Below are 27,125 nucleotides of genomic sequence, written 5' to 3'. Positions count from 1 at the left end.
AGTCCGGGAGTCCTATGAAAATCTTAAATAATTTCCGATATAACTTCTGGTCAATGTCTTCAAGACTGAGCCGATTTAGGTTTCTTTTGCAACGAAAACTCAGTGTATTTCGCTTAGTCCATTTTGAGGGCAAAACCTACGACACATTTTGTGAACGTGTTCTCACAGCTGGGCTGAAAATCACATACATTATGATCATCGGGCAACACCGTATGTTTTGATATTTTTATTATTGCCTTCTACACCATTCATTCGTCGACTTCTTTTTATTTCGGTTTGCTTATATTTTGTAATTCCATAGTAGAAGCAGTATTTCGTCAACAAAAGTGAAAGCGGACAGAATTAGTGCTACCGAAATGGTATGACTTTCGGACCAAAATTTGCAATGAAATCGAGTTGAATGAAATTGATTGTTATTTACGTTTTAACATAACATAAAAGAGTTCTTTGTGTACGAACTTTATAGGACACACGTTCTAAGGAATTTGGGGACTAAACATCCCATTGTGTGAAGTGTTTTCCCCTATTTTCCATTACACCTATCCTTCCACTTTCTTGGTGTACAAAACCCAGTGTGTATTGGTGTGTTCGCTTTTTCAAATCAATTGTTTTCATTGAGTAAGTTTTTTTTTACAAAGCCCATTATTATGTGCAATTATTGACGATTGGTGACCGTGTTGGTGAAACAATAGTGCACTGGCTACGATAAAACATTTCGACGCATGAATTTGTGAACTGAATCGAAAGCAGATTCGTTTTTCAATGTGAAATCGAAATACTATTTTTAGTTTCATTCAGAGTGATATCATCGTAAATATAAATTATACATACACCAGACAGCCAGCTGTAATAGCATTCTATGTCAACAGCACATTTTCTAAAAACGTTCGTTTTACACGAGAGACTACATCGGACATCTCTGGAATAGTATACGGTCCGAATTGAAGGTGCGTAAAAAATTAATTTTTTTTTTACTTTATTCATTGATAACGATGATGGGATAAGCTCACTGCATTAAAATGTTTCAACAATCAATCCATTTCGAATTTCGTTGTGACAATTTAATAGGCGTGTTTCTGCTGCACGACTAATGTTTTGTGTATATAACATCATATTGTGGTTTACACCCACATGCAGAGCACTCTGCTGTGTAATATTACATTGAAACTTTTTCAACCAAAGAAGCGTAAATATCGGTTTTTGCATGACCTATTTTTCCTTCGACTCCGACCGAAATAATACGTTGACATTGATTGTTAACGGGCTCGGTATCATATTAATCAAATATCGCAGCAATTTTATTCCGAAAAAGGAAACTCCGAATGCAAAAGTAGAGATAACAAGTACCACCACGACCATGTAAGAGATTATGGTCTAGTAGTTTGGCTGGTTGTGAATTTCGATAAAAATCATACACGAACAGGTCAATAACATGTCTCAATAGATATTCTAATCATCCTGATCATCTAAAGTAATGACGAGACAGGTTTTGCACCGTTTTCTTATCAGTTAATTAACGGTAAGGTAACATGGGTATTAGAAAACAGAGCCGCACTACTCTATGGGGTAAGGCCAGATCGTTGGGAAAATTAGTGTGTTGATAACTCATAGTCAAGTGAAGAAAATTACTTGAAACACATCTGCGGTCCTTTTGTATTCTTGATACAATACGAAAGATTTATATCGTCAACTTCGGATCACAGTTCCAAAAAAATAATTGTCTGTTCGCAGACCAACAGAAACATGAACTCTTCGCATGAAATAACTACTGCTACTCCTTCATCGATGTTATTCAGGTTCGTTTGTACTTGTAATAACATTGCCCTAAAATCGAATTTAAAATTTCAGGTAAAACTGAACCCCTGAACCTGACCTGAAAGCACAAGACTCATTCATGTTGAACGTGAACTTGACCCCACTTCAATCGAATTTTCTCATTTCATGTTCAGGTCAGGTCGAACTAACACTTAAGAGCTGGTTTTCAGGCTTAAATCCATTTCAATTTACTAGATTACAATTGTTGTCTAAAAAGTATATTCATCCCACAGCACCCGAAATACAAATGAAAATTCAACTAAAAATCGCGTGATTTAATTTTCATTTTAAATTCTGATAAGGAGACGAAAAATAGCTCAATTAAAATTGCTTGTGAATACACAGCACATTGTAGCACATTAGCATTTGTTTTCTTCTTCTTGCTCTCAGTCGATTTTGGCAGTAAATTAAACTGTGTAGTTGAATAACGATTATCGTGATAGCATTTTGTTGCTAAAACATTTCAGCTTTCAATGTATTTAATGTATTTTTAGTCGTTGTATGCTCTCTAATCGATTAAAAATGATAATTCATTTATAGTTAACTGGCCTAGACTAGACGCTAGTTAATCATTTCTCGACTTAGACTAAATATAATTCAGATTTGTTATATTGTAAATAGACGTGCAGGTAGACTGTATAAATGTACAGACAATGTGCATACATAACATACAGATAGATAATATTTTAATATTTATGTCTGATACGGTCTGTTTTGAAGAGGTACTCGTTGACTGAATATTTAATATCGCTGGAAAGAGTACAACCGGCAAATTCATAGCAGATCAGTCAGGGGGTCAATTTTTGAACAGGTTATTTCCCAAAGTTACTTTGGAACTTGGTTCTAAAGGCAAAAGTGTAATACGAAGCAAGCAATTTCGCCTTGAATTGATCGATGTTTTGATCCAATAGTCTCACTATAAGTATTTTGTTCTGTGTTTCTGCGTACAAAACTAAAACTATTTTGAGTCCTAAATTTTGTTGAATAAGTTATCCATTTCATGCCGCAAATGTGGTAATTAAATGTAATTAAATTTACATGCACTTGCGGCCAGTAACACCGACTCACGACGTTTTCGCTAATTTTCTTTAAATGTTAAGCTCCATTCTATAAGGTTGAGTATGCCCTTTGTATCACTTGGAATTAGAGGTGTAACCGTGGTCTGAACGCTTAATTCAGTTATTTTATTCACTAAGCCGTAAACTTAGTTTAAATGCTAATGTCAACAACTCATTTTCGGGGGGTGTTGTGAGTAAAGGATTTCCATATGTGTTAAGTGTTCAAACAACAGAAAATGAATTCCCAAAAAATATAAAACTGGCCAAAGCACCCAGAATCGTTTGATACCCTTGTTACAGAGCATATGGAATTTTTTTACGTTGCGATTTGGCAAGCACTTTGAACTGGCTCACTGGATCATGATGAGAGTAGTTTTTTGCTTGGCAGATAAAGAATTGGTTCAAAATAAAAATTGTGGGGGTTTACGAGGCACCTGCCTATGACAGACCTATTTGGGGAAAATGTTTAACGCATGAGGATTGAGTATCTTACTAGATACTATGTACGAACGATGTTTTCAGTTCATAACTGATTTTATGGATACGCCCAATTTCACGAATTTTGGTTTCGATAAAGCCAGGTAAAAAAGTCTTCACACTACAGCTGCCGTCATACGAGTGAGATTAATAAAAACACCTGCTAACATTCTATATGTTAAAGAGCCAAGTGAAGTAACAGTCAAGTAAAATGTTCAGATTATATGTTCCCGAAAGTCGGCAATATACTCCTAAATGCAACTCATATGATTTAAACGAGGCGATGCGACGACATCACCACAAATTATACAAAAAAAACCCTCAACGCGTATAAATTAATTTGTTCTATTTATAAGTATTGTCTTGATATCCGAAACCATACCAGTGAGTTTGTGTAAGCGTCCCCATCAGATAGTTGTGTGCACACCATCTACCATCTGAAATCATGACTCATATCGAAAATTGCTAGCGGCAATGACCTTTCAGGTCGATTTGAAATGATTTTTCTCACTTCATTGAAAGGAATCAAGAATGGGTAAATTGAGGAACTAGGAGCTTACAATTGACTTGTAAACACTCATCTACCAAATGTTTATATTCATAAGATATATTGTTCCACAGCAGTAGTATAGGTATATGTGGAGGAGACATGTGTACTGTGTATGATGAACTAATACAAAAATTAACATAATAAAGTCAAAGCCAATGAACAAAACTTTTTTTCTGCTGCGATTCTCGCATTTAGAAAAAGTGCCTTTCGTATGTTTGATTTTCGGTAAATTCGTATGGGTTTGAGTAAACAAATTTTATTAAAATTACGTCACCTCTCAAGTTACCTTAAGTCGTTATTTGTCTCCGTTCAGAAAAATATACTGACGACGACATTGTCTTGTCCAATAAATCGAGCTAGAAAATATGCAAATCGTGTTTGCTTAATAATTCTGGGCCCTTGCAACCTTCGCTATTTTTTGTGTGTTACTGGAATTGTACGTCTTAATTTTAGTTCCTCGCACGCACAGTGTTTATATTAAAGAAATTTTAATTTTGTAATCGGTAATTAAAAATCAAGAACTGTTGATATCTACATGGTCGTCCGTAATAGTTGTGTAATCCAGCACACACATAAGTGTTGAGATGTGTGTTTTACGTTGAGTTTAAGATTTAATTTCATTAACTCCAGTTAAGTTGTGTGTTTACATTTTGATGTAAAGAAAGTTTATTTCTGTTGATTTTGGTTCGGAAAAGAATTATGTGCATCGTAGCTATTAATTCATATGTTAAGTACACAAATACATGTAGTGCGACTTGTCTTGTCAATATGACGAAAGCCATTTGTATGTTACGATCGTACAGAGACAGCGATTAAATCGAGAGTTATTATCAAGTCAAATTTTTCGTATAAAGACTGGCATCTAGGTATGCATTTCGCAAAAATAGAGACGAGGCTCAGTATTTATCACAACATTATTTACGTCATCACATCAAAATAGTTTTAGAATCAAGTGGATTTCGAAGTCGGTAAATTCTTGTGTATGTCGAAAATAGTATGTTATGTCACTAGGACGAAAAAGGTGTATTTTTGACCCATGTGGTGAAAACGTTCTAAAATGGAGCGTAATGTTCGAGGACGCCTTCGCAACCGTGGTCAAAAATTACACCTTTTTGGGCCGAGTAACATATACAATCAAATCAACATTGAAAGTCACATTCCGAACAGAGATTGACACAACTGGGACGAAAAAGTGGGAAAAACTGTTTTCGTTTTAGATCTTTATCTGGTGAGAGAATCTGACGTTTTTGGTCAGCCTGAATATAAAGAGTGATTCGATCCACATAGCGACACATCGCAAAGGTAGAAACGGTAGAAAACTGACTTTCATTGAAAGCTCTAATATTGTACTTGTACAGGAAACAGGACATTCATCAGATTTCTTCTAATTTTCTGTGGGACTTGGTACTACCAAGTTGGTAGAATTCCTAGAAGTGTTTCTCATTCTAGATCATAAATTACAGAACTTACATCGGGTTTTTCTTGACCTATTTATGGACATAGTTGATGTGTTAGATTCGATTTTCGATTTTTCTAATTGACATTGTCTATAATTGGCAAAAATTTAATTCAAATTTTCCATTTTTTTACAGAAAAAATACAGAAAAATACAAAAATGGGTGCTCTCCTCGGGAAAATGAATTCACCATTGGCTTGTGGCAGCGTAACACAAATCATAACCGGACGGAAACGGAAACGAGAAAATTCCGAATCCAGCGATGACGTTAGCAATACATTGTCGAGATCAATGAACACACCAAAAAAGTAAACGACAGCCATTTCAATCCTATCGAAGTACTCATCTCATTCAAAAATCATTTGCAGAAAGAAACTTCTGACGACCACTCAGTATATCTATCAAGCCTTATACAAAGAACAACTGAACTCTGACATCACAGTATTGGCATTGGGAAAAACGTGGAGATTACATAAGGTGTATCTGTGTCAAAGTTCATACTTTGCGAGTATGTTTGGTGGCTCGTGGCGTGAAACCAATCAGGATTTTGTGAACATAGAGATTGTTGATCCGAAGATCACAATTAACGGTAAGTGAAGCCAGTGAAAATCTGATATATGAAATTACTTGTCAGCACCTTCTCTCGTCTACCGTCGCTTCACAGAATTCTCCGTCGCTTGAATTTAAATTTAAAATTTTCTCCCAATCGTAGCAATGGAAACAGTTTTTGGTTCTCTTTATCTGGACGAAGTTGTAATTGAACCAAAAGATGTCACTTCGGTGCTGGCAACTGCTACCCTCTTCCAACTGGATGAACTCATCAACCGATGTGCTGAAGTAATGATCGAAACGGTCAACGCAGAGGTAAGAGCTTCAAACTTCGCGTAGCTATTGCCTGTGTTAACGTTTCATACACTCGACAGACAAGTATCAACTACTACGAGGCAGCTTGTGAATACGGAGTGCATTCAGTCAAAAAGTCTGCGTTCCAATGGCTCCTGTTAAATTTGTTAAGCTTTCTGCAGAAACATCCTCGGTGGTTGCAACAGGTCAACACTGAATTAATGACAGCTCTGGTATCGAGTCCGGATTTGTTTGTTGTGCAAACAGAATTCACTTTGTATCTGTTGCTGAGGCAGTGGCTAATATTAAAGTTATTTCCGGACTACGAACAGATGGGTGGTGAAAGACCGGATTTTTTGAAATATTTCTCATCAGTGGAAGGTATCTAGTGACGTGTTTAGTCGAACAAATTCCAATTTTAACCGGAAACATTTCTCAGATAACATACCATTTCTGCAAACGGCGAGGGGCAGAAGATACGATCAACCATTCCGTAAACTACGAATTCAATACCTCATAAATCATCCACTCGATTTGGATGTTATTCTAAATGATCGTCTGATTCCTCGAAGCTGGCTGTACAATCCGATAATTCAACAATGGCATTCAATGCTCAAAATTGATCATTCGGTTGATTCCGGGTAGGAAATTGTCTTATGTTGTTGCGTTAGAATGTGACTGATGGAAATATTTCTATTTATAGACCACAAGAAAGTGATAGTAATGTCTTCTTGGAGACCTGTCTACGATGCGGTCGAATACTTCAAGAGCAAGGATTCCAGAAGTGGCGATGGACAGGTTTCAATTTCGGCCTCGACTTGATTTTAATTACAGACGCTAGAACGTTAAGTATAAAACGGCACCAGCGACCGGAATATGAGCGTCTGCTAAGTATGCAGACGAAACGTCAATTCTTGCTACGGTAAGCGTTAACATTACAAACGATTACAAGAATATCTCTACCATCAAGCGATTCGATTTGTTTTCCAGTATCACCATTGCATCGCTAAACGATCAACGCCAAGCAAAACATACTCAAACCACTGACATTCAGTGCTTAAGCTTGGAAAAGAATCAAGAGACCACATTGATATTTATGGACCAGGAACTGACGTATCCGTTGTACATCTCAGTCAATTTACTAGTCGTTTCACCAAATAAAATTAAACGAGAGTCTACGCCAAGCGTTCCAACGGAAGTGAATTTACCAACCGATAATGTCAACGAAAATCACAGCGAGCCTAAATCGATCAGTGAATCGAACTTATTTTCGTCGTCATGAGCCGGATTTTACCTGCACAATTAATTTTATTTATAATTTCAACTGCGTAATTTAAATCAGTGCAGTTCAACAGAGCCATTTTTTGTATGCCGAAATACATTTTCTATAATTGCAAGTCGTTGCGACCGGAAGCTTTACTGGATGTTTCAATTGAAGTTACGGTGTGGCACATTATTCACCAGCAAACACAAAATCCTTTCGTAGTAAGGAAAGTCTGTAACGCAGTACCTTATACAAACAAAAAACACTTAATTTGTACGAGAATTTTGGATTACCACGTTAGGAAGGGCATTTAACTTAAATTCTGTTATTTTGTGGGCGCGTTAAGTGCACACAAATATGCCATCAAAGCATTTTTATGTGCAGCTTGTTTTTGGATTGGTATGCCATCTATACAAACAGTGTTTGTGGAACATCGAAAATATTCAGTTGGTCCGAATCACACCCAGACTTTGCCGAAGAAATAAATATTCCATCTGCCGTAGGTGCAGAGATAAACTCAAAAACATAATTGAATGTTTTCCAATGTCCAACTGCCTAACTTTTTCATGAATACGGCCGTATTATACTCTCAAAACTCTAAGAATTATAAATGATTCTTCAAAATTCCGGGACTTGTTCTCCTCACGTTTAGCCTGTTACTGACGGCAAGTGTATGATCTACATCATTATCGGGTTTATTAGTTCCATCTGTCAAAGTATTTTTAATCTGTTGTTGATTTCAAATCTTGTACTTCAATTTTGTTAACATATTATCCATATTATCCAGAGCTTGTTATTATTTTTGTCGTCGTTATCGATAACAGATGCTGTATGTAAGAGGCTATGATTTCTACTGTCTTGCATCGTATCATCAGCTAAAGTGTCCATATATTCCTCGCATCGTTTCCCGAAACAGAACTATATTTAATACCAACGAACCCAAAACGAAGTGAAAGCTGGCCCGTTCATCTATATTAAACAAGCAATGTCCAGACCTTCAAAGAACCGGCCCAAAAGTCGTTTTTAGCCCCGTACGAAGTACAAAGGGGCTCATAGGATTACGATGCCGTGTGTAATTGATGGAATCCGAAGAAGACGTTGAGGGCAAAATGTTAGCCTATGTTCATAGATGACGAATCCGCAATAAAAATTTTGTCTGTCCGTCACGTCGATATCTTGAGTAAATAAAATCCGATTTAAAAAAAAATAGTCGAAATAGTGAGGCTAAGTTCGAAAAAGGGCATTTACGAAATAAACGATGGAAATGGAAACACGGCAAATGAATACCTATCAATACAACAAAAAAAAAAATTTAAATCGGGTGAGTGCAAAGTATATAAACACTGTGTTTAAATACTTTGGGGTGAGTGGACCGTAAGTTAGCGCCTTAGAAGTGGAAGGCTCCTCGGCCCTATGTGCATTTTGCATATAACACGAGTAAATTTCATCCGTTCTTCCGAATTTTTGTTTCATTTGGAAGGTAATCGAAGGCCGAATAGAATGTTGTTGAAAAAAATAATTGGATCCTCGGACTTAGGCCGATACTAGGCCCTATGTGTATTTATACTAAATAAATTAAAATTTTAGGGCTATTTGAAATTTTTGTTACATTTGAAGGGAACGTCGTACGGGGCTTCTAGGATGCACACATTTCATAATAATTTTACTTTAACTAAATTAACGGGCGCAATAGGCTTACGGTCAAAGTAGGGTGACAGACGCACTAGGAAGACGTACACAATAGATATACGGGTTCGTACACGGGGCTCAGTCTCAGCAAACGCTCCGACTGTTATGATGTCTCGTTTAAAGTTTTGAATCCCAAAAGTCAAGATCTTCCGGTATTTTCATAGAATCTACAAACGAGACAGCGAAAATACTAATTGCTAATAGTTGTTCTTGGGTTCATGTTAATGGACATTATCTAGCTCCAAGCATGCACACTCAAATGTGAAAACTTGGTTTCTGTCTGCATCTGTACGAAAGACACAGAGAGTAATTTTCAAAGTCTTCCATTAACAGAGGCTTGAAGCTAAAGTTCTTACTGTTTAGGGCTCATCTTTGAAAATTACCAACAAATAGGAAGAAAGATGTAGATCTAAACCACTAACTAATCAAAATTTTAAACTCTGTCTTTTCATTCTGGTGTACTAACTTAGGCATGGAAGATTGAGAGCGATAATGGAAATGTGAATTGGATACTTATTCAACATAAAGCTTTTGACTCGGAATTTTTTTTTATTCAACATTTACATGTCTGTCATTTGCGCTTGTAAGATATTTTTAATTTTCAGCACGAGCTCCTTCTTGACGGTGTCTGGTACTAAATTCCTGAAAAAAGGACGGAACATTGTCATTATGACAACAAATCCACAATAATACTGTGGAATATTTACCTAGCCTTAGGTGTTACAGTCTGCACAATTTTATCAACATTGATGTTACCGCCTTCTTCCTTCACCAATTCCCTCACCAGCAAACGAACTTCCACGTTCCATCCACATTCGGTTAAACGTAGCCGAAGTAGGTCTTTTAATCTAAAAAGGAAACGGAATTTGGTTTCTTAGCTTCCGATTCTGAATTTTTTGTGATGAAAAATGTTGATATGAGACACAATTCCCTCGATATTTTAGCTTACTTGCTTCGATCGCCTTGCATGATGCTGCACTGGTCAACCACTTTCGTTAAAGTCATTTTCCTGGAAGCCAACTCGAACGTGCACAGAAAATATTATTTATAAAATTGCAGTCTGGGCAGCCCGGGTCACGTCTGGAAATAAAATGCAAAAAATATTTCTGTGGTGTCTCTCTGGTGTTTTTGTTTGAAAGAGATGTCAAAACAAATGATTAAAACAGGCGACATCTGTGAACTTAACTAAGAATCCCGAAAATCTATATATTGAGTTCGTTTGATTAGGTTGGTGAATGTGTTTAATTCCACGCAAAGCCAATGCTGTCACTGCCGTCACTGCTGTGACTTTTTTATGTTTCATCAGTGGTTTTTGATCAGTTTGATATTCAGTCTATATTCGCGCTTCGTCGTTACTGGTTACAGGTCGATTTATAGAGAATAATTCGTTGTGGCGAATTTACTGTTTCATTCAAAAAAAAATTAATAAAATTCATCATAGCAACTGTGTGTGCACATAAATTTATGTAATTATTCCAAAAAAGTGAGCTAGGTAATATATCGTCGTATCAATCGGTGTCCGTATAAAAGGAACAATATTAACACCCCGAAAGAAGGGTGAAAAATTGTATACAAAATTTCAGTGCAGATGTATGCCTTGTCCACCCTTGAAACGAAAAAGGATGTGGAAAAAAGGGCATAATAAATTCCATGTGCATAATAATCAAAGTGATAAAAAGAAATTTGTTCAGTTATAAAGTTTGCAATGAGCTGGAAAATTTGCATGTTGCAGTGTGTTCAATCTGATTAAATACAAAAAAAAACTTTCCTTGCTCATTCGATAATCGATAAATCATATTCAACTCCATGTAATACTCTCCAAGGTTTCAAGGATATTTCCGCGAAAGTATATAAGTACACCGAATCGTATGGTTGGGGTTGGTGTATATATTGTACGAGTTCGTTTTTTTCGTGTGAAGAAAGTATAGTGTTGATTGCACAGAGTTATGTGCCTGTTTTTCACATTCCAACAAATTAGCTTGATTCGAGGTTTGATTAGTCGAATGGGGCTTTTTTTTCGACAAATACCACTCGGATATTGTCAATTATGAGAACTACTTTCGTACTATAAATTATATCTGGAAAAAAAATGCTTTCGGTTCGGTGTGTATAGGTCATAATTAGAAATCAACTCGAAGTATAATTTGACTGAAATTAATGAAATTTTCATGTTACGGGTTACGGTTTATGAGGTTTATAGGTATATAGGTATATATATCTACTGTGTCGTGTGTTTTTACTTCGTATTATATTGGGGATTGTTATACAAACTAAAAACAACATTTTTTATCGTCCTCTTTTTTGCTACCATTTTCTCTTCTTCTTATACTAGTATTCGATTGTGATGTGCTGGGGCTTAACTTCGCCACCACCCACTTGAACAAAGATATTTTTTGTTCGAAAACATTTCTTCTTTTTTTTTCGTTCTTTACATTCTTAAATCACACATAGCTCGTAATGTGAACTTATCGCTGGATAATGCTCTTATTAAAAGGAATTATTTTAACCCCATTATTGAATCAAAGGGGCGCGGATGCAATGCCGCTGACGAATAGCTTTTGTGCGTATCGCTTCAGGATATACATCGTTATTTCTGATGCAGACCTTTGTTTTCCGATTTCAATTTGGGGGCGAATAGCAAGTGGAAATTGTAAATTGAAAATGTAGAAAGAAACAATAGCGTATACCCGGGTACATGTCATGTTGAGTCGAGTACACGACTTTATTGGAATGAAAATATATTTCTGTTCAGTTCGTTTTTTTGCTTTGTTCATAAAATCATAAACATAATTGGTCTATAGAAATTGTGTCTATCTAGATATACTTTACCATCGAAACCGATTTATCATAATAAAAATTTATGGAGGGTGGTATTGCGTCGCAGCAGGATGTACATTTCACAATAATATACTTTCTATATACAAATATACACACAATCTGTGATGATATGTAGACAGAATGATAATCAAGGTTGATTTCGGTCGCTATGTTTTACTTAATGTGTTATGTCATGAATTGAGCGTATAACTTCTGAAAGGGAAGTCCATTGTTTTTTTCTGTTGTTTTTTTGTTATTGTAATTAGCTTTGGTTTAGAAATCCATTTTTTTTTCGATTGATTGCAGCGTGAGATGTTCTTTTTTATTGCTACTGGGTCATTGATGTTCACAGGAGAGGTTATACCCTTTCTGGTTTTTCTTTTCTTTTCAATTTAAACGAAGGAATTTTCGAATTCAATTTAAAATTCAATTAGACCGCTGAGTGTTAGTGAATTTAGTGATACGTTTAGAATATTGATAGCGGGGTCGGTATGTAAAATAAAATCCATCGTTTTGTCTACAGCCATTTTTCTTCGTAATTTCTTAACTTGAGATAAAGGAGACAGAGTCCGTAGATGAACAAAATCGGTTAATTGATTACAACGTTATCTACGCAAGTTTCAAATTTTTCAAATTTACGAAATTCGTTCCAGTATGGACAGTGGGACGGCTTTATACGGTCGTATATGCAATGCGACGTTTTTTCTTGCGTGTGAGCCGGATAATTCTCTGACCGAATATTTTATTTCGCTAGAAAATGTGTGCAGGAGTGTATGAAAAAGGAGAATTGAAAGGAAAATATTTCCTAATACCAGCCTTAGACTAATCATACGATCTTAGTGATGATATTAATGATATTAGTCTAAGATACCAGCACAGTATAGACATTGCGTAGGTAGATTATTTAGAAACGGGACTGGAGCAATTTCGAGTCATTTATGAGTCTTTTCACCTTTTTACATCAGCGATAGAAATACATATAACATCGTCCCCTGCACGTACTAGGCGTCTAAAGCCGCAAACCATATTTCTGTTTGTCGTAACAATTCGATGTAACCGGAACGGATTGGTATCTACTCTCTTATGCTGTCTGATGTTAATACCTTGTGGTCATATTCATATTAGATCTCTGATGAAGATTAACTATATCCAGTTATTCAATCCAGATATTATTTACTTTCAACACGAGAACTATGCATTGTACTTATCATGATATTGTTCGAGATTAATAAGTAGGAAAAACGTTTTCGTTTAAATGTATAAGAAAGAAACTCGATAGATAGAATCAAATTATAAATGAATGAACGAACTTTCTTCTTCATTTATTTAACAATGATACAAAAGTTCACAAAGATATAAAGTAACCAGAAAAGATTTTTTAAATTATTATTTCAAATACAGAACTTTCTTTCGTTGGTTGGTTGTTGTTGTTGTAGTAATGAAGCAATTCAACTTCTTCATTACGAAAAAAAAGTTAAATTGTTCGTATACATCTTCCGACTTCTTCACCCTACATTAAATCGTTCTACCCTCGAATTGGTCTTATGTAGACTGTAACCTTTTACACGAAATTCAAATAAAAATTACATTAGAAACATGAAAATATTTTCTTCCAGAGATTTCTTATTTCTGTTACGTTTTCTTGAAAGTAAATAAAAATTCAATTTATTTCACGGCAAACTTTATGACATCCCTCTTCCATCTCGTGATATCATAAATCATTCAATTTCTTGTTAATTTAATCCAATGATTGGATATTAAAGCAGGTGTTTTGATGCGAATGAGTTAGTGAGGTAAATTCCATACACGGTTGAACAAAAATCCTCTCTGCATAAATACATAATGCGGATAGCGAGATAGGAAATATATAAAATTAGACACTGAAAAGGGTTGAGTTTATTTTTTTCGGCGTGTGATAAAGCCTATTTAAATGTAAAAAATGCCGGTTGAGAAGAATGATGGGAGAATTTGTTACGGGCATTTTTTTTACAAAAAAGTTCCCTTTCAAATGCACCCTAACATTTGATTGAGTGACTGTAAATTTGAATTTGATTTGAAGTCTTACAACCAATTATGAATTATGCTTCGGGATTAGAATCAGTAGCAGCCTCACCCTTAATAGACACATCATTTTTGATGTATTAAGTAAATGTTTTGTTGTCATTCCTTTATTGGAACTTTATATTTTAATGTTCATTAAAGTGACACTAACTCTCGTAACTGAAATTGATCGATGTATAAGTTGTCATTTCCGCGTTTCTTTCATCTCTTTTTTTATGAGACATACAACTCGTAAGTATATGCTAAACTGGCCATAAGATGTGTAATTATATCTTACGGAGTCTTCAATTAGATCCATTAACTCTGCACAGTGAACATAAATACAACATCCACATCATCAGCTCATTATCAGTCAATTCTTCAAAAAATTACCAGAGCTGACTGTTCCATATTGCAGTCGATAATAATAGCACAGCAGAATTTTTAATTTTATTTTTCCAGTATCATTGCGCAATCATTTTCATTTAAAAGTTTACTCGATTATGTTATACAGACCAGACCACTCAATGTTTATCGTCATTCCGCTTTTTTTTTCTCGCTGTTCGTATAAGAACTATAATTTCCGGCTTCTCGTTTTTATCGAAAAAAATGAATATTAAAAAAGACGATTCTCATCCATAGGTATGTGAGGTACTTACACTCCATTGAATTTAATTCGTAATTCACTGTCAGACATACTTGATGCCAGAGTGTTATAGTAGCAATGAAAACCAAGTGACTTCCCTTCATGCGCTCATGAATGCCTATGCCAAGAAAAACAAAGAATCATGCTGAGTTAATTTCCGCTAATTAACCAAGTTATTTTCTCCATACAACTTATAGATAGGGTATACATACAACAGTGTAACGCACATTATATAATGTAGACGCACACCAAATCGTTAACAAAAAAGTTTTCCAGTCGACTTCATTGCAATATAAATATTATAACGAAAGAAATCCATTAAACAGAAAATTATGTGTGTACAGGTTATTCAGCCAGGTGTTAATTAAACAATAACAGAAAATTATTATTTAAAATTTGAATTCTAAAGAAAGTTTTCCGAACCGAATATCTAATTAACCCATTGTGCATTTTATATATGGTGTTGTGTTTGGTGTGACTTGATTTTCATTGCATGAAAAACCAACAGCACGATAACTCAATAATACCGGCATTATTGTGGTTTTGTAGCCTGAATATAATTATCTAAAAAAAATATTTTTTTTTAAAGCTAACTCTTCAGACACACCTGATCTTTAAATAAATAAAATAAAAACCAACAACAGAACAACCAGTCATTATTCAGTGTAAAATATTCTTGTGGATAATACCGTGTCCAGTACGGCTAGCATATCATTGTAAGCAATTGCATTTCGTTTCGTTTCGTGGAGGTAAGTTAGTTGCGCTTTTTTCTGTTATTTTTCTATTCTTATTTCTCTATTATTCCGCTTAACATTAAAATATTATGAATTTATGTTCTTTGACCTTTTTATATAACTGTTACCGTGCTGATTATGCATTTTAAATTTAAATAAGATGTTTATCATCAGGTTATATATTAGCTGGTTGGTTATATTACCATTACCATTACCGATGATGTCTTGTGTTCAACGACAGATTAGGTATGCCTTTTCCATCAACAATCATGCACACATTATCCAAATGTAGCATAGTAGGTAAATATTTTACCATGGTTCTCTGAACAAATTCCGAAAATTACAGTGAAGTTTTATGGGAAAATTTTAGTTTGGCGTGTCTCTCTTTCGAATTTATATGACAAATGACTTGATGATTTTTTAAGTAATGAACTTTTCGTGTGTAAAACAACTGAGAAACTATAAACGTACCGTTCGTTCACAGCAATTAAATATACTAAAACGTAAAAGCAAATAGGCAAACCTTCACCTTTAATTACTCGTTTCTTTTTATTATTATTTGACAAGTTCCGAGGCCCATTGTATAAATTTAACGAAACACGATTTTGTCATGTTGATTTCTTGTAATTGTAATCAATTAATGTGAATAGTATAGCTACTGCTACTGGAAATTAGCAAACATTCGCGCATGAAATGTCGCATTATATTGTGCGTCTGTACGTGGTAAAACGAGCATGTCAGATTGTCAAATGAACTGTGCTTGTTTTCCAGTCGTCAACATTAATTAACAAAACAGGAAAATGTGTCTTCTGAAATCGAGGCCTGATAGATACATGTCTACCCAACATATGATATTACCCAACATATATCTGCCTTGGAAATTTCTTTTTCAAATTCAATCACTCAATCTGACAATTTTCCGTTAGGCTTGTCATTACTGACGTATAATCAGAGCTACAAACTAAATACCAGAAAGTTGGTCACGTCAATATCTCTCTGTCAGAATGATTTTCACAACATTATACATCATAGTCCACACACATCCGTGTATGTTGGAACAGTTCGTTATAATTCACAGGAAATTCATCGGAAATCCAAATCTACATGGAGGTATTGGGAGCAGATATAATTCGGCAATTACATCGGTACATCGGCAATTTGAATCCTTTCATTAAACAAACAAAATGTAATTTTCCTAATTCGTTCAAAGCGCCTTTCCATCATTTGTCTATATCCTTAGTAATAGTGCCATAAAATCAATTAGACTGTGAACTTCAAACCTATAATTGTTCCTCTTGTTTATGTATTGCAGTTTCTGCAGTAAACGAATTTAACTGAAATTTATTAGAGACATAATTAACCTTAGAAACAGCAAGCATATCGCAACAAAATCACTAAATCGGTTACTTCATTTGAGTAAAGCACCTGCTGTTTGATATCAAATCTATCACTTCAATATTCTTATCACACATTTCGATACATAAGGAAACCCTTGACAGAGTTCATCGTTTATTCTTGTCGCTGTTGTCGATAATAGATGACTAAGTCTTGATTTCCAATTAAGAAAAAATTACACTTTTTTCTCTCCGTTTAAACAATAGAATAGCGGCGTGGCCTAGCCAAACAGAGACAGCAGTGGAAATTGTAAGTGGAAATCAAGCCTAACGGTTAGTAACCGTTTCTACAATACAGTATCTTGTATAATTATCAGTTCCATTGTTTCTATAAATAATTTACTAAAATTAACACCAACCGTATCGGACTTCCCGCAATCATCTCTTTTCAATTAAAAAATTAACGAAATTCTTTTTCGGAATCTGTGACTAATGGTTTGTTCCCATGTAGTGATGAAACTATGTTAAAAATGCTTGGCTAAGTAGAATTTACTTACGATCATGACTAACGTTATACTGTACTCATCCGGATACATCTAATTAAATCAAATTTATTCAAATTATTATTGGTCAAGTAGAGACATAATCCTCGACATAATCATGGATCATGCTCTTGAGATGTCTCATACTATAAATGCCTTTCTATCTGCAACAGAAACCTATGATGATGCTCATTACGACGATGATATTTATGTTTGGCTTTTGTTATATTCGTAATCTTCAAATTATCTTTTTTTGGATATTATGTTTAAAAATGTATTTATAGTGAAACAGCTCCATAGGGCCAAAGACACAACCTTTTAAACCTACCTAATAAATGAATTATTTATTATCTTAATGAGTACATCTCAATATATGTAATTTTTTGTTGAATAATATTAAAATACGAAACGAATGCTTTTTCAAATATTTTGTGACTTGACTTTTGTATAACTGATGGAAAGTGTAATCACTGGATGGATCATTTGGTTTTCGTTTCGAAATATTCTTTGGATGTTAGATTCAAAATCATCGAGTGTTTAATGGCGTCGGTAAGAGGTATAATGACATTCAATATATATTTCTAAGACCACAATCGTTGAAACCTGTTAAGTGGAATAGTACACTTAAAGATCCAGCATAGAATGAGCATATCCATCAATATTATGAATTAATAATCATTGGTAAGAATTACAAATTGATGAAGCCAATAGAAATGCAGATTAAAATTAAAGTTTTAGTGCCTTTTCTTCGAAACGAAGAAAATCGATTCAGATGTTGATGGAAAGAACGTCATACCAAATTATTACCTACTGAATGTGTTTACTAAACACTTGAAGTGTATAGACTCTGTAATTTGTCATTCTGATGTCATACAAACAAACGTTTATTACACAAGCCGAAAAGCCAATAATCTTCTAAGATTATTAATTTGTGTTGGTAAATTGAAAATGTTTGCGAAATTAATTTTAATTCCTTCTTATTTCCAACATCCATATTTATAGACACAAACACCTGCGATTATATTTCGTTAGCAATTTGCATTTTCTTACAATCGGTATACGTGTAGTATAATACAGTGTCAGAATACACATATATAGTGTAGTAATACCGAGTAATATACACGAAAATGAAAAATAATAAGAAAAAACAGAAGTAAATAATGTAACCAATTACAAAACATTAAAAGAAATGATGTCGAAGCAAGTGTTACCGGGAAATTATTCTTCATATTTGTTATAGTAATAGCACGAACCTGTTTATCGAATTTTTTCAATGGAACAAAACACAGCGCATAGAACATTTTAAAATGTTAAATGCAACTAACCGTAACCGATGTTCACCAAGTCAAAGTGAGCAAAGTTTTCTTCGCTAATTTATTACACCAGCGGCCCATTACATTCGAGAATTTGTGTAGACGATAGCTGTAATTTGTAGCCTGTTCAAGGATGCTCATCTTTTTAGTTTTACAATCTTTGCAATCTTTGCATGTCGTAAAGTAAACGATATCAGTGACCTAAAAATTACATCTGTTACTTCTTTTGTTCAAAATATCGCTTATCAAATCTTTTACTCCATTTGTTGTGACATACTCGTCACTATATAGGACTTCATAAACCATAGTTCATTGCTTTTTTGACATTGCTGTCGACAACAGATGATTAGTCGTTACTGTGAACCATGCTCAACATGGCAATACAGGACAAAATTGATGGACGGCGGATCTAGTGGCAGCTTTCGATTTTCATCAGTATATACAGAAGACTCTGTACTTAAAGAAATGAGCTTGAACAATTTTCTGTTCTTAAGTAGAAAATGATCCTAAATCCCTGACTACAGAACAAAAATGTTGAATAAACAAGAAAAGATCTTGTTCTCATTCATTGTTCTTTTACCGGTCTGACACGATTTAGACTGGTGTTATCCGAACAATAAAGATAAATCAATCAAACAATTATTTATCTAATAATTGAATTAATTGAAGAACATTAATATTACTGCGAAAGTGGAGGAGGCGGAAAATATATTTATAGGAGTGGTATTATGTTACATAAATGGACTGACTGTATTTAACGAGTATACGACTACTGCTAAGAAAAACAAACGGCTGTTCAAAAACGATGATGTTTTGACATTGAAATGTTAGATAAGTCATTTTGCGTAATTTATAAATGGCATCACAAGTCATATTTCAGATAAATTGTAGAATTACTTGCTTTTTACGCTAGAAGAATAAGATAAGGGCTCGAAATTGTATAGAAAATTGCAGATTATGTCATGAGTGATCACAAGACATAGAAGTGTTTTCTGAGTAGTGGAACCGTCGTCATAGCTCAATAGCATCAGTTATCAGCACAAAAAATCAGTGTCAAAGTTGTCAGTACAATCTATTAGTTATACATTGTATGTAACGACTCTGAAGTAGTTTAACGAACCTAAAAAACAGGATCTAAATTGGTTGATGTAAATTTCAGATAAAAATCGAGTTAAAGTTAAACTTTAATGATATCTCGCGCAATCTTGCAAAATCGTTTTAATTATACATCGATGCGACAGCGAATTCGATAACACTTGAATATTCCTGTTTTTTTCTTATTCATCATGCATCAGACTAAGACGCCATACTCCGTACCCATATTAGAATAATAATGTATTGATAAAATATGGCATTAAATGCTTACCCATCATCAACAACTCGTCAACGAGTTTAACGAAATGAGAAGAAGAAGAAAAAAACTGCAAGTTCTGGTTGCAAAGAACTTTGGTTTATAAAACTAATGCGTGAGGGAATTTAAATGGCGATCTCAACGTGCACCGTGTAATAATAATCACAAAGTAAATCATCTCGTGTTTCAAGTAACAATTTTTCTCATTCGTCTTCTTATTATTCGTCTTTATCATCTCGTACTATTTAATCATGCAGTCGAAGTCATTTGTGTTCGCATTTTGCGCGTGTAATGTTAATCGCTTGACCGGTATTAAATAGCGCACATGTAATTAAGTTCGTGCTGAATTTTTATAAACGAAAAATCAAACGAAAAAATTTACATTTTTTGTACTTAAACTCTTCTGAAAAGGCCGCTTCGAATGTAGCAATTATTTTCTCCGGTTCCAATTTTAATTGAAGCTTGTGGTGATGGTGAAGTGAACACTATCGATTCATTCAACATTTCACATAGAACTATTGTAGTGTCGTCATCATCACATTTGCCGAATGACTATGAATTATGAATAAATTAGATGAACTCATTATTTGGATACTCAGTACAAACATTGCTAAAAATTTTCGCTTTTTATGAGTTTTGTACCATTAAAATTTTGACCTAAAAATGCATATTATTCCAACTAGACAAACCATTATTTTTAATAGAAATGAACGAGATTCTCTCTGTGTATTATTTTGTATATAATTTCGCAACAACATCCATGCATTTACGGGCGAACGTAAAATCATACGGCGCACTCATATATCACAATGAAAACTTGTAAAATTGATACATATTCAAAGTTAAGCTCATGAATATCGTATGATAAAGAGATACACAATATTTAATATGCGTGTAATGTTCAGCAGACCATTTCGAATGTGAAAATGAAAACGGGAATTACACATACACAAATTTTGTAATTCAGCAAAGATTACAAACAAAATAAAAACTTCGTTTTTGTTCAACTGTAAAGTTTCGGTTTTATCTCGCTGAATCTCACCTGGCAATGCAAATTTTATGGATACTTTCGCACTCGCAAGATGTGTAGTTTTCCATTTCATTGTTATAGTGGATAGCTACGGTCTGTTTCATAATAATCTGAAAGGTCTATCCGGAGGGAGGCACGATTCAAGTTAGATATGAGAGGTGGACAACAACAAAAAGGGCTAAATATACATTAATTAGCTTACACTACCTTGGTGGTTCATATAGTCTTCATTGAATACTTTGATTGAATACTGTTGAGGTCGAAAATTCAAAGGTGTACGTAGATCCCAATCCCACACAAGTCAAACATTTGTAAATGTAAAATCTGAAGTATCTTCTCAGATATAACAAATTAACCAATTCTACATCGAAAAGGTAATTACGAGGAACCTCATATATGTTTGCCACAAAAGAAGGACCATAATCACAAGAGTAATTTTTTCTAGACCCTGAATAACGATCGTAAGGAAATGCAAAATTCGTTTTATATCAAAATCATCACAATTAAACGTCCCGTATGAGTAACATACTTCTACTATCCGAAAGGAATTCTTATTCATAACCATTAGAGCATAGAGAATTTCATCATAATCTACGACGCTACAATGAGTCACCGAAACATTAAATTTATTCATAATCCGATCTATGAAACACACTTCAACACAACGTGCGAAATAATGTATCGGGAAGCCGTTAGAAAAACTTTTCTTCAACACTTGAAATCCATTTAAACCTTTTGTTTCTGAGATCCATCATACAATACATGAGTGCCGTTAGCATATCATTTTAATTAGTTTCTTCAGTCTGAATTAATTGTCAGCGTCAGACATCAGAATCTTTCGCATTTTTATTTTATTAAACTGCCCGCAATTCTGCGTGAATGAATCCATTTCGTTTCGTATGAAAATTTGCAAAGTTCTTCTTAATGAACTTGAACGTGGAGATACTTTAAATTCTCTTAACTGATATTTATATGTATAGAGAATACGAACAAACCGTAGAACGAAATGTCTTATAAAAATAAACAAAAACTAATTGGCAAAAAAAATGTTTTACATTTTTATGATGGTAAGAATTACGTCAGCATCATGAAGAAAACTATACTCAAATACGAAGCTGAAAATGGACCAAACGATGAACAACATGACATCATCATATTTGGTTGTATATTTATACGAGAAGAAATAAACCGGTGGTGTATATGCTTATGCTGTGCAGTATAAAATTGAAACGTGAATAAAAGCTTTTCGAAGTTATTCTTCGACATTGATGACGTGTTAGTTTTTAAAACTCATTTTTTTCTCAGCATTTTAATGCTTCAGCTCTGCAAATATATACCTTCGAGTGTTATTTTTATGGACTTCGTACGGTGATTATTTAAAAAAAAACTGCATCGTTGTTAGCGGTTACATAAAACTGTAATGAATTAAGGTTTTATCACGCACGAAGCGTTTAGAGCAGAAAATATTGCAAAGGTCGAAGAACACATCTGAATATTTCTTATTAAAGAATTTTGTTGAGTTTTCAATGGAATTCGTGAATATTTCGTTCATTTATGGTGTTAGAGGTTTGAGTAGGCTTCAAAATCTTCTGGTAAGTTTATGTTAACAGTTGAACTTCTGCCGAAAAAGAGCTCTTTTAGGGGGCTCAAAATTAAAAGTCGTAGAACAATTGTAATTGTTTTTCATATTGGGAATATTGGGAATGTAAGCTTTTGGAATAGGTTTCAACAAACCGCATCAATGTCTCTCGTTCTATGGCTATTAGCAATTGGCTAGTCGTCTTAGAAGTTTTTTTTTTAAGCTAAGCTTTCTTCGATAAAACAGTCCAAATCACAATTTTAAGTTTATTTTAAGTGTCTTACTATAGTATCGATAAATTTTGTTTTCTTATTTCATTCACAAGCGGAACCTAAAAGAATAATTGAAATGTTGGCTCTCAGACAGGGACCTTCTTTCGTTAAATGGAAAGATTTCTTATATCGATGCAGAGGGATTGTGCTTCATTGAATCTCCTGACGATTCAATTTAATATTCCTTCACGTCTGTCTACATTAGATTGATGTTAAAGAAAATAAAACTATGGGAATAATGTGCCAGTTGACCGTACACAACCTTAGTCACTTGAAATCTATTGAGTCGAATCTGTTATTTGTTAATATAAACGCCAAAATAAAATGCAACGTCATACCAATATTTTACCATTTCAAATTTTCTTGCGTAGTTACCTACTTACCAGACACTTTTTTTTCACTCGACGTCTTGACAATTTCTTATTTGTAAACTGTCTGGTGTTTCGATCAAAAAGTTGCCGTCTATACAAATACCGAGCACATTATTATTGAAATTCTGTTGTTTGCTATAAGTTTCACTTTATGTCTTACAAATCTACATAAAATTATTATTTATTTACGCAAAGGCGAACGTATATGAACAGGAAAAGCGAAACGAAAAAAAGTCTTAAAGGAAGTACACCCATTGAAGTACAACCATGGTTTGCTGAAAATCATGGTGTGAAGAATTGTTTCAATTCAATTTTTATACAGCAAGAATTTGTCATAATCTTATGAATATAGAATGAATATCAAGTTGACACGGTAAAATGGAAAATACTTGGAACTCTTACAAATATACAAGGAATTGAAAGTTTATTCATTTGAATGTTGAGTTTAAATTCTTTCTCAGTTAAGTGAATTAAATGGTTCAACATTGTGATTCATTTATGTCTTGATTTCAAAAAATTGTAATTTTGATTGGATGTCAGAGTACAATATCTGCATTTATGAGCTTTTCGTAAATGTAGCAATTGGGATAGAGGTTTTACTTTATGATTGACCTTAGAAGTCTGAGAATGTTAATCTATGACAAACTGTACGAAATATCATCATGATCATCGTCATCATCATCACATATGTGGGTCATTGTTGTCAGTAACAGATGAATAGTAAATCATGATTCATGGTTCATGGTTCATGATTCCATCCTCATTTTCGATTCGATTAGTGTTGTTCGTAAGGAATATTTTTGTGAAATCAATGTACTGAATTCACTAATGGTGAAATTTTTTTTTAATCGGACACACCTTTCGACCCGACGATACTTTTATTAGAATCGTCTGTCAATTCTCTACAAACTACCATTAAATCAACACCGGCCGGGTCTAGAGCACTGCGCCGTTCAGCCACGCCGAGGCCGCCGCCGAAAAATCACATCAGCCGGAACCGCCGCCGATACCCTTCTCAGCCGCCTCAGCCGTGTTAAAAATCGGCGGCGGAACATAACTTGCGAAAGTTTTGGTTCTAATACAGTTTGGGAGAATTTTGCAGCAATTTTTTTCGTTGGCTTACAAAATTGTGTACGCACCTGTCGACTGGTAGAGGGCAGTACAATAAAGTCATGAATGTACTACATGTGAAATGGTAAAACGTGCGCGTGTTGTAGTTGTAGTACGAGTGAGATCTGCTTAAACAGCTAAAGCCTTTGTTGAATGTTTGATTCCATTTTTGAATAGAAGCGGTTTCGCCTAATTCATATGAAACAAATATCTCTGTAACTGACTTCTGACTTGCATACTTCTATGAGATTTGATTCGATTGTAACAATACAGCAGTACAAAAGTGAATATCGTCAGGTATTTTGATTTGGGACTCATTGTGGATTCCAAATGATTCCACACAAAATGTGTTTAACAAAAGAGGACCTAGATTAATTTCATTTCAGCTGGCGATCGCGTGCCTACCAAAAATTCCGAATATTTTTTTATTTATTTAAACTTTAAATTTTGTTATTCAGCCGGCTGAGCCAGCTAGCCGCCATAAATATCATACTAGCCGGCCGCCGAAGGGTGTCGGCTACGTTTTAGCCGCCAACTGTCCATCGGCTGAACGGCGCAGTGCTATAGCCGGGTCGTTTCATTTCCGAGCCGGAGAGGTCGTTTAAAAAAAAACCTCTTCTACGAAATGATCACCTTGAAATTCCCTATCGATAGCACCTAAACGTCCGGGAAAAAAATGGTGTGTCCGATTCAAAATTTTTTTCACCTAATGTCAAAATCTTATGCAGAATTTTCTTTAAATTTCTGCGGTAAATCCAGCAAACCTCAATAAATTTCAGGTTATCGATAACACGAAAATAATCCCTGATCCGTAGTTTGCTGATTATTTACATTTACTCTGTTTACTAGAAACATATTACAGACGAAATTGCGTACATTCAACGAAAACATGCTGATAATTTACGAAAATATTTGAATCGATTAATCGATTCTCGTAAAAATACGCAGCATTAATGAATGAATTTTATAAAAATAATAAACAAAATGTAAGCTCTCTATCTGCCCGCATTGAGTGTTAATAACCTTTTCAATTCAGAGGCTAAATATTTTTATTAAATTAAATAAACAGATTGGCATTGCCAATATAAAGATAAGATCAGTAAACTTATCAAAAAAAATTTGGTTGGAGCTCTTGTGAATAGCTCTATTCCCGTCAAAATGTTCAAAAGTAAATACATTTAATAAACTGGCTAAATCTCGAAGCCTTGACGATCCAAATCAGATTATCCAGTTGAACTGGACCAGTTCGTATTTCATCCTGTATCTGAAGATATGATAGAATGGGTAAGGAATGCAATGTTTCCTTGGCACTTAAAGTCACCAATGAGCCTTTCGTGCATTCCAACATTTTTGAAAGATAGTTTAGTTTCATTTTCTAGTTGGAGTAGGAAGATATCTTGACTGTTTGATGTTGCACTTGTGAGGGTAAGATAGTGTCGAAAAAGATTTTTTTTTTATTTTTGAAGACTTTGTTAGAGACAGTATATCTAAAGTGGTTTTACTTTGTTATAAGTAAGTTATAAGACTAATCAAGCCATAGGCATTGAGTCCATCGCTTCACCGATTGAGCTGCCCGTTATCTTAGAGTGATATTCAAGTACCATTCTAAATTAATTTTAATTTTAGAAAATAGTCCTGCTTCGACTGGCCAACAGCGTAACTTTATTTGATTTGAGTTTATCGAGCTTCTTTCCCTCTTTTTCTGTGCGTATGTGTGACGATTACCAATCGATCCATTCATTATAACAATGCTCTTTAGAGAAAATCGAATCGATACCAGCTGTTGCTAGTTACGCATATGAAAAATATAAACCAACTGTTTTTACGCTTGGTAGTAGTAGCATATCAGCTCGACACCAATGAACTTTGGCGGGAATAGAGCTATTGCTTTGAGTAGACATACTGCCGTATATTATTATCACCAAAATGTATATCACCCTGCAACATTAATAAATGTAAACGAATAAACGTCTCTTAAACTTTCCCAAAAAACAAACAACAACAGATCGATTTCATTCGATTCATTATAATGATTAAAAAAAAATATTTACAAGAAGTCCCGCAAAAATTTCTATGAAAATTATTTGCTCAATAATTTCTGAGCTTGTCATAGAATTAAGGTAAGAAATATAAAAAGGGAAACATCTTTGTGCATTTTCCGTACAATGACGATAATCATTAAACAATTTTATTAATTTCTGTGTAGCCCCCATGTTATTACGAAATAGAAACGGCTTTTGAACACATTTTTTTTCCTCTGTTTTGTTACCTAATAGCAGATGGCAGATTTATTTTCGTTGTTAGCCATTGATATATTTTATCCCTACTTTGTATTTATCATACGATCGTTTGCAATAGATTTTATATTTTTATTGAAATAAAGATGTACATGTACAGAACATGACGAGGAATTGAGCTCATAAATCTTGTTCTGCTTAGGTATCTATAGGTAGTTTTAGGTTTAAAAAAAATTATCTGGGTTGTGAGGTTTTTAAAATGTAATACATTTCGGGATGAATAACATGCTGTAAGTTGGGCTCACGAAATATCGCAATATGGTATGTTCTACAGTTCTATATTCGACTTTGATATGAGGAATAAAACGAAGAAAAAAAAATATTTAGAATGACATACATAGCGTGGCAAGGTATCAAGCAATTTAATTTTTTTTCGGTATGAAAACGAACTGACAACAAATAATTAACTCGTTTAAAAATATATTATGATGTTTGATTGCCACAAGACAGTGGTAAAACGCAAAGATTAACATATAAAAATACCACGGAAAATACCAACATTTTAATTATATCAGTGGTATGAAGAAAAAAAGCATG

The 27,125-nt window shown here is 34.2% G+C and overlaps 3 protein-coding genes across 4 annotated transcripts in view; 2 read left to right on the top strand and 1 right to left on the bottom strand.

Moving 5' to 3' along the window:
• Window positions 1-232: 232 nt before the first annotated feature.
• LOC119071904 (protein germ cell-less) lies at window positions 233-7,617 on the top strand. The gene is made up of 8 exons (XM_037177017.1): window positions 233-947; window positions 5,493-5,664; window positions 5,725-5,945; window positions 6,069-6,220; window positions 6,280-6,580; window positions 6,639-6,840; window positions 6,903-7,121; window positions 7,190-7,617. The coding sequence occupies exons 2-8, from the start codon at window positions 5,516-5,518 to the stop codon at window positions 7,479-7,481; spliced, it is 1,536 nt and encodes a 511-aa protein (XP_037032912.1). The 5' UTR covers window positions 233-947; window positions 5,493-5,515; the 3' UTR covers window positions 7,482-7,617.
• Window positions 7,618-9,681: 2,064 nt separating this feature from the next.
• LOC119071974 (enhancer of yellow 2 transcription factor) lies at window positions 9,682-10,307 on the bottom strand. Its single transcript, XM_037177109.1, has 3 exons — window positions 10,102-10,307; window positions 9,860-10,000; window positions 9,682-9,794 (listed from the first exon to the last, which is right to left on the bottom strand). Exons 1-3 carry the CDS (start codon window positions 10,155-10,157, stop codon window positions 9,713-9,715), a joined length of 279 nt encoding a protein of 92 aa, XP_037033004.1. The 5' UTR covers window positions 10,158-10,307; the 3' UTR covers window positions 9,682-9,712.
• Window positions 10,308-10,483: 176 nt separating this feature from the next.
• LOC119071914 (protein unzipped) overlaps window positions 10,484-27,125 on the top strand; it is a 43,400-nt gene continuing 26,758 nt past the window's right edge. The window contains exons 1-2 of one of the 2 annotated variants that reach the window (XM_037177033.1): window positions 10,484-10,644; window positions 15,245-15,404. The gene's annotated coding sequence lies outside the window, so the exon portion shown is untranslated. Of the gene's footprint in view, window positions 10,645-14,999; window positions 15,405-27,125 lie in introns of both variants that reach the window. The other variant, XM_037177032.1, reaches the window with a different exon arrangement.

This window comes from Bradysia coprophila (genome assembly GCF_014529535.1).
Source record: "Bradysia coprophila strain Holo2 chromosome IV unlocalized genomic scaffold, BU_Bcop_v1 contig_5, whole genome shotgun sequence".
Taxonomy (NCBI): domain Eukaryota; kingdom Metazoa; phylum Arthropoda; class Insecta; order Diptera; family Sciaridae; genus Bradysia; species Bradysia coprophila.
This window is presented reverse-complemented; position numbering and strand designations above follow the sequence as displayed.

Bases quoted from the DNA above. Each gene is read 5' to 3' on its own strand.
- LOC119071904 (XM_037177017.1), top strand. From the start codon at position 5,516: ATGGGTGCTCTCCTCGGGAAAATGAATTCACCATTGGCTTGTGGCAGC. The intron at 5,665-5,724 runs GTAAACGACAGC...AATCATTTGCAG, and splicing joins TCAATGAACACACCAAAAAA to AAAGAAACTTCTGACGACCA. The intron at 5,946-6,068 runs GTAAGTGAAGCC...TCCCAATCGTAG, and splicing joins TCCGAAGATCACAATTAACG to CAATGGAAACAGTTTTTGGT.
- LOC119071974 (XM_037177109.1), bottom strand. From the start codon at position 10,157: ATGACTTTAACGAAAGTGGTTGACCAGTGCAGCATCATGCAAGGCGAT. The intron at 10,001-10,101 runs GTAAGCTAAAAT...TTTCCTTTTTAG, and splicing joins ATGCAAGGCGATCGAAGCAA to ATTAAAAGACCTACTTCGGC. The intron at 9,795-9,859 runs GTAAATATTCCA...TCCTTTTTTCAG, and splicing joins ACTGTAACACCTAAGGCTAG to GAATTTAGTACCAGACACCG.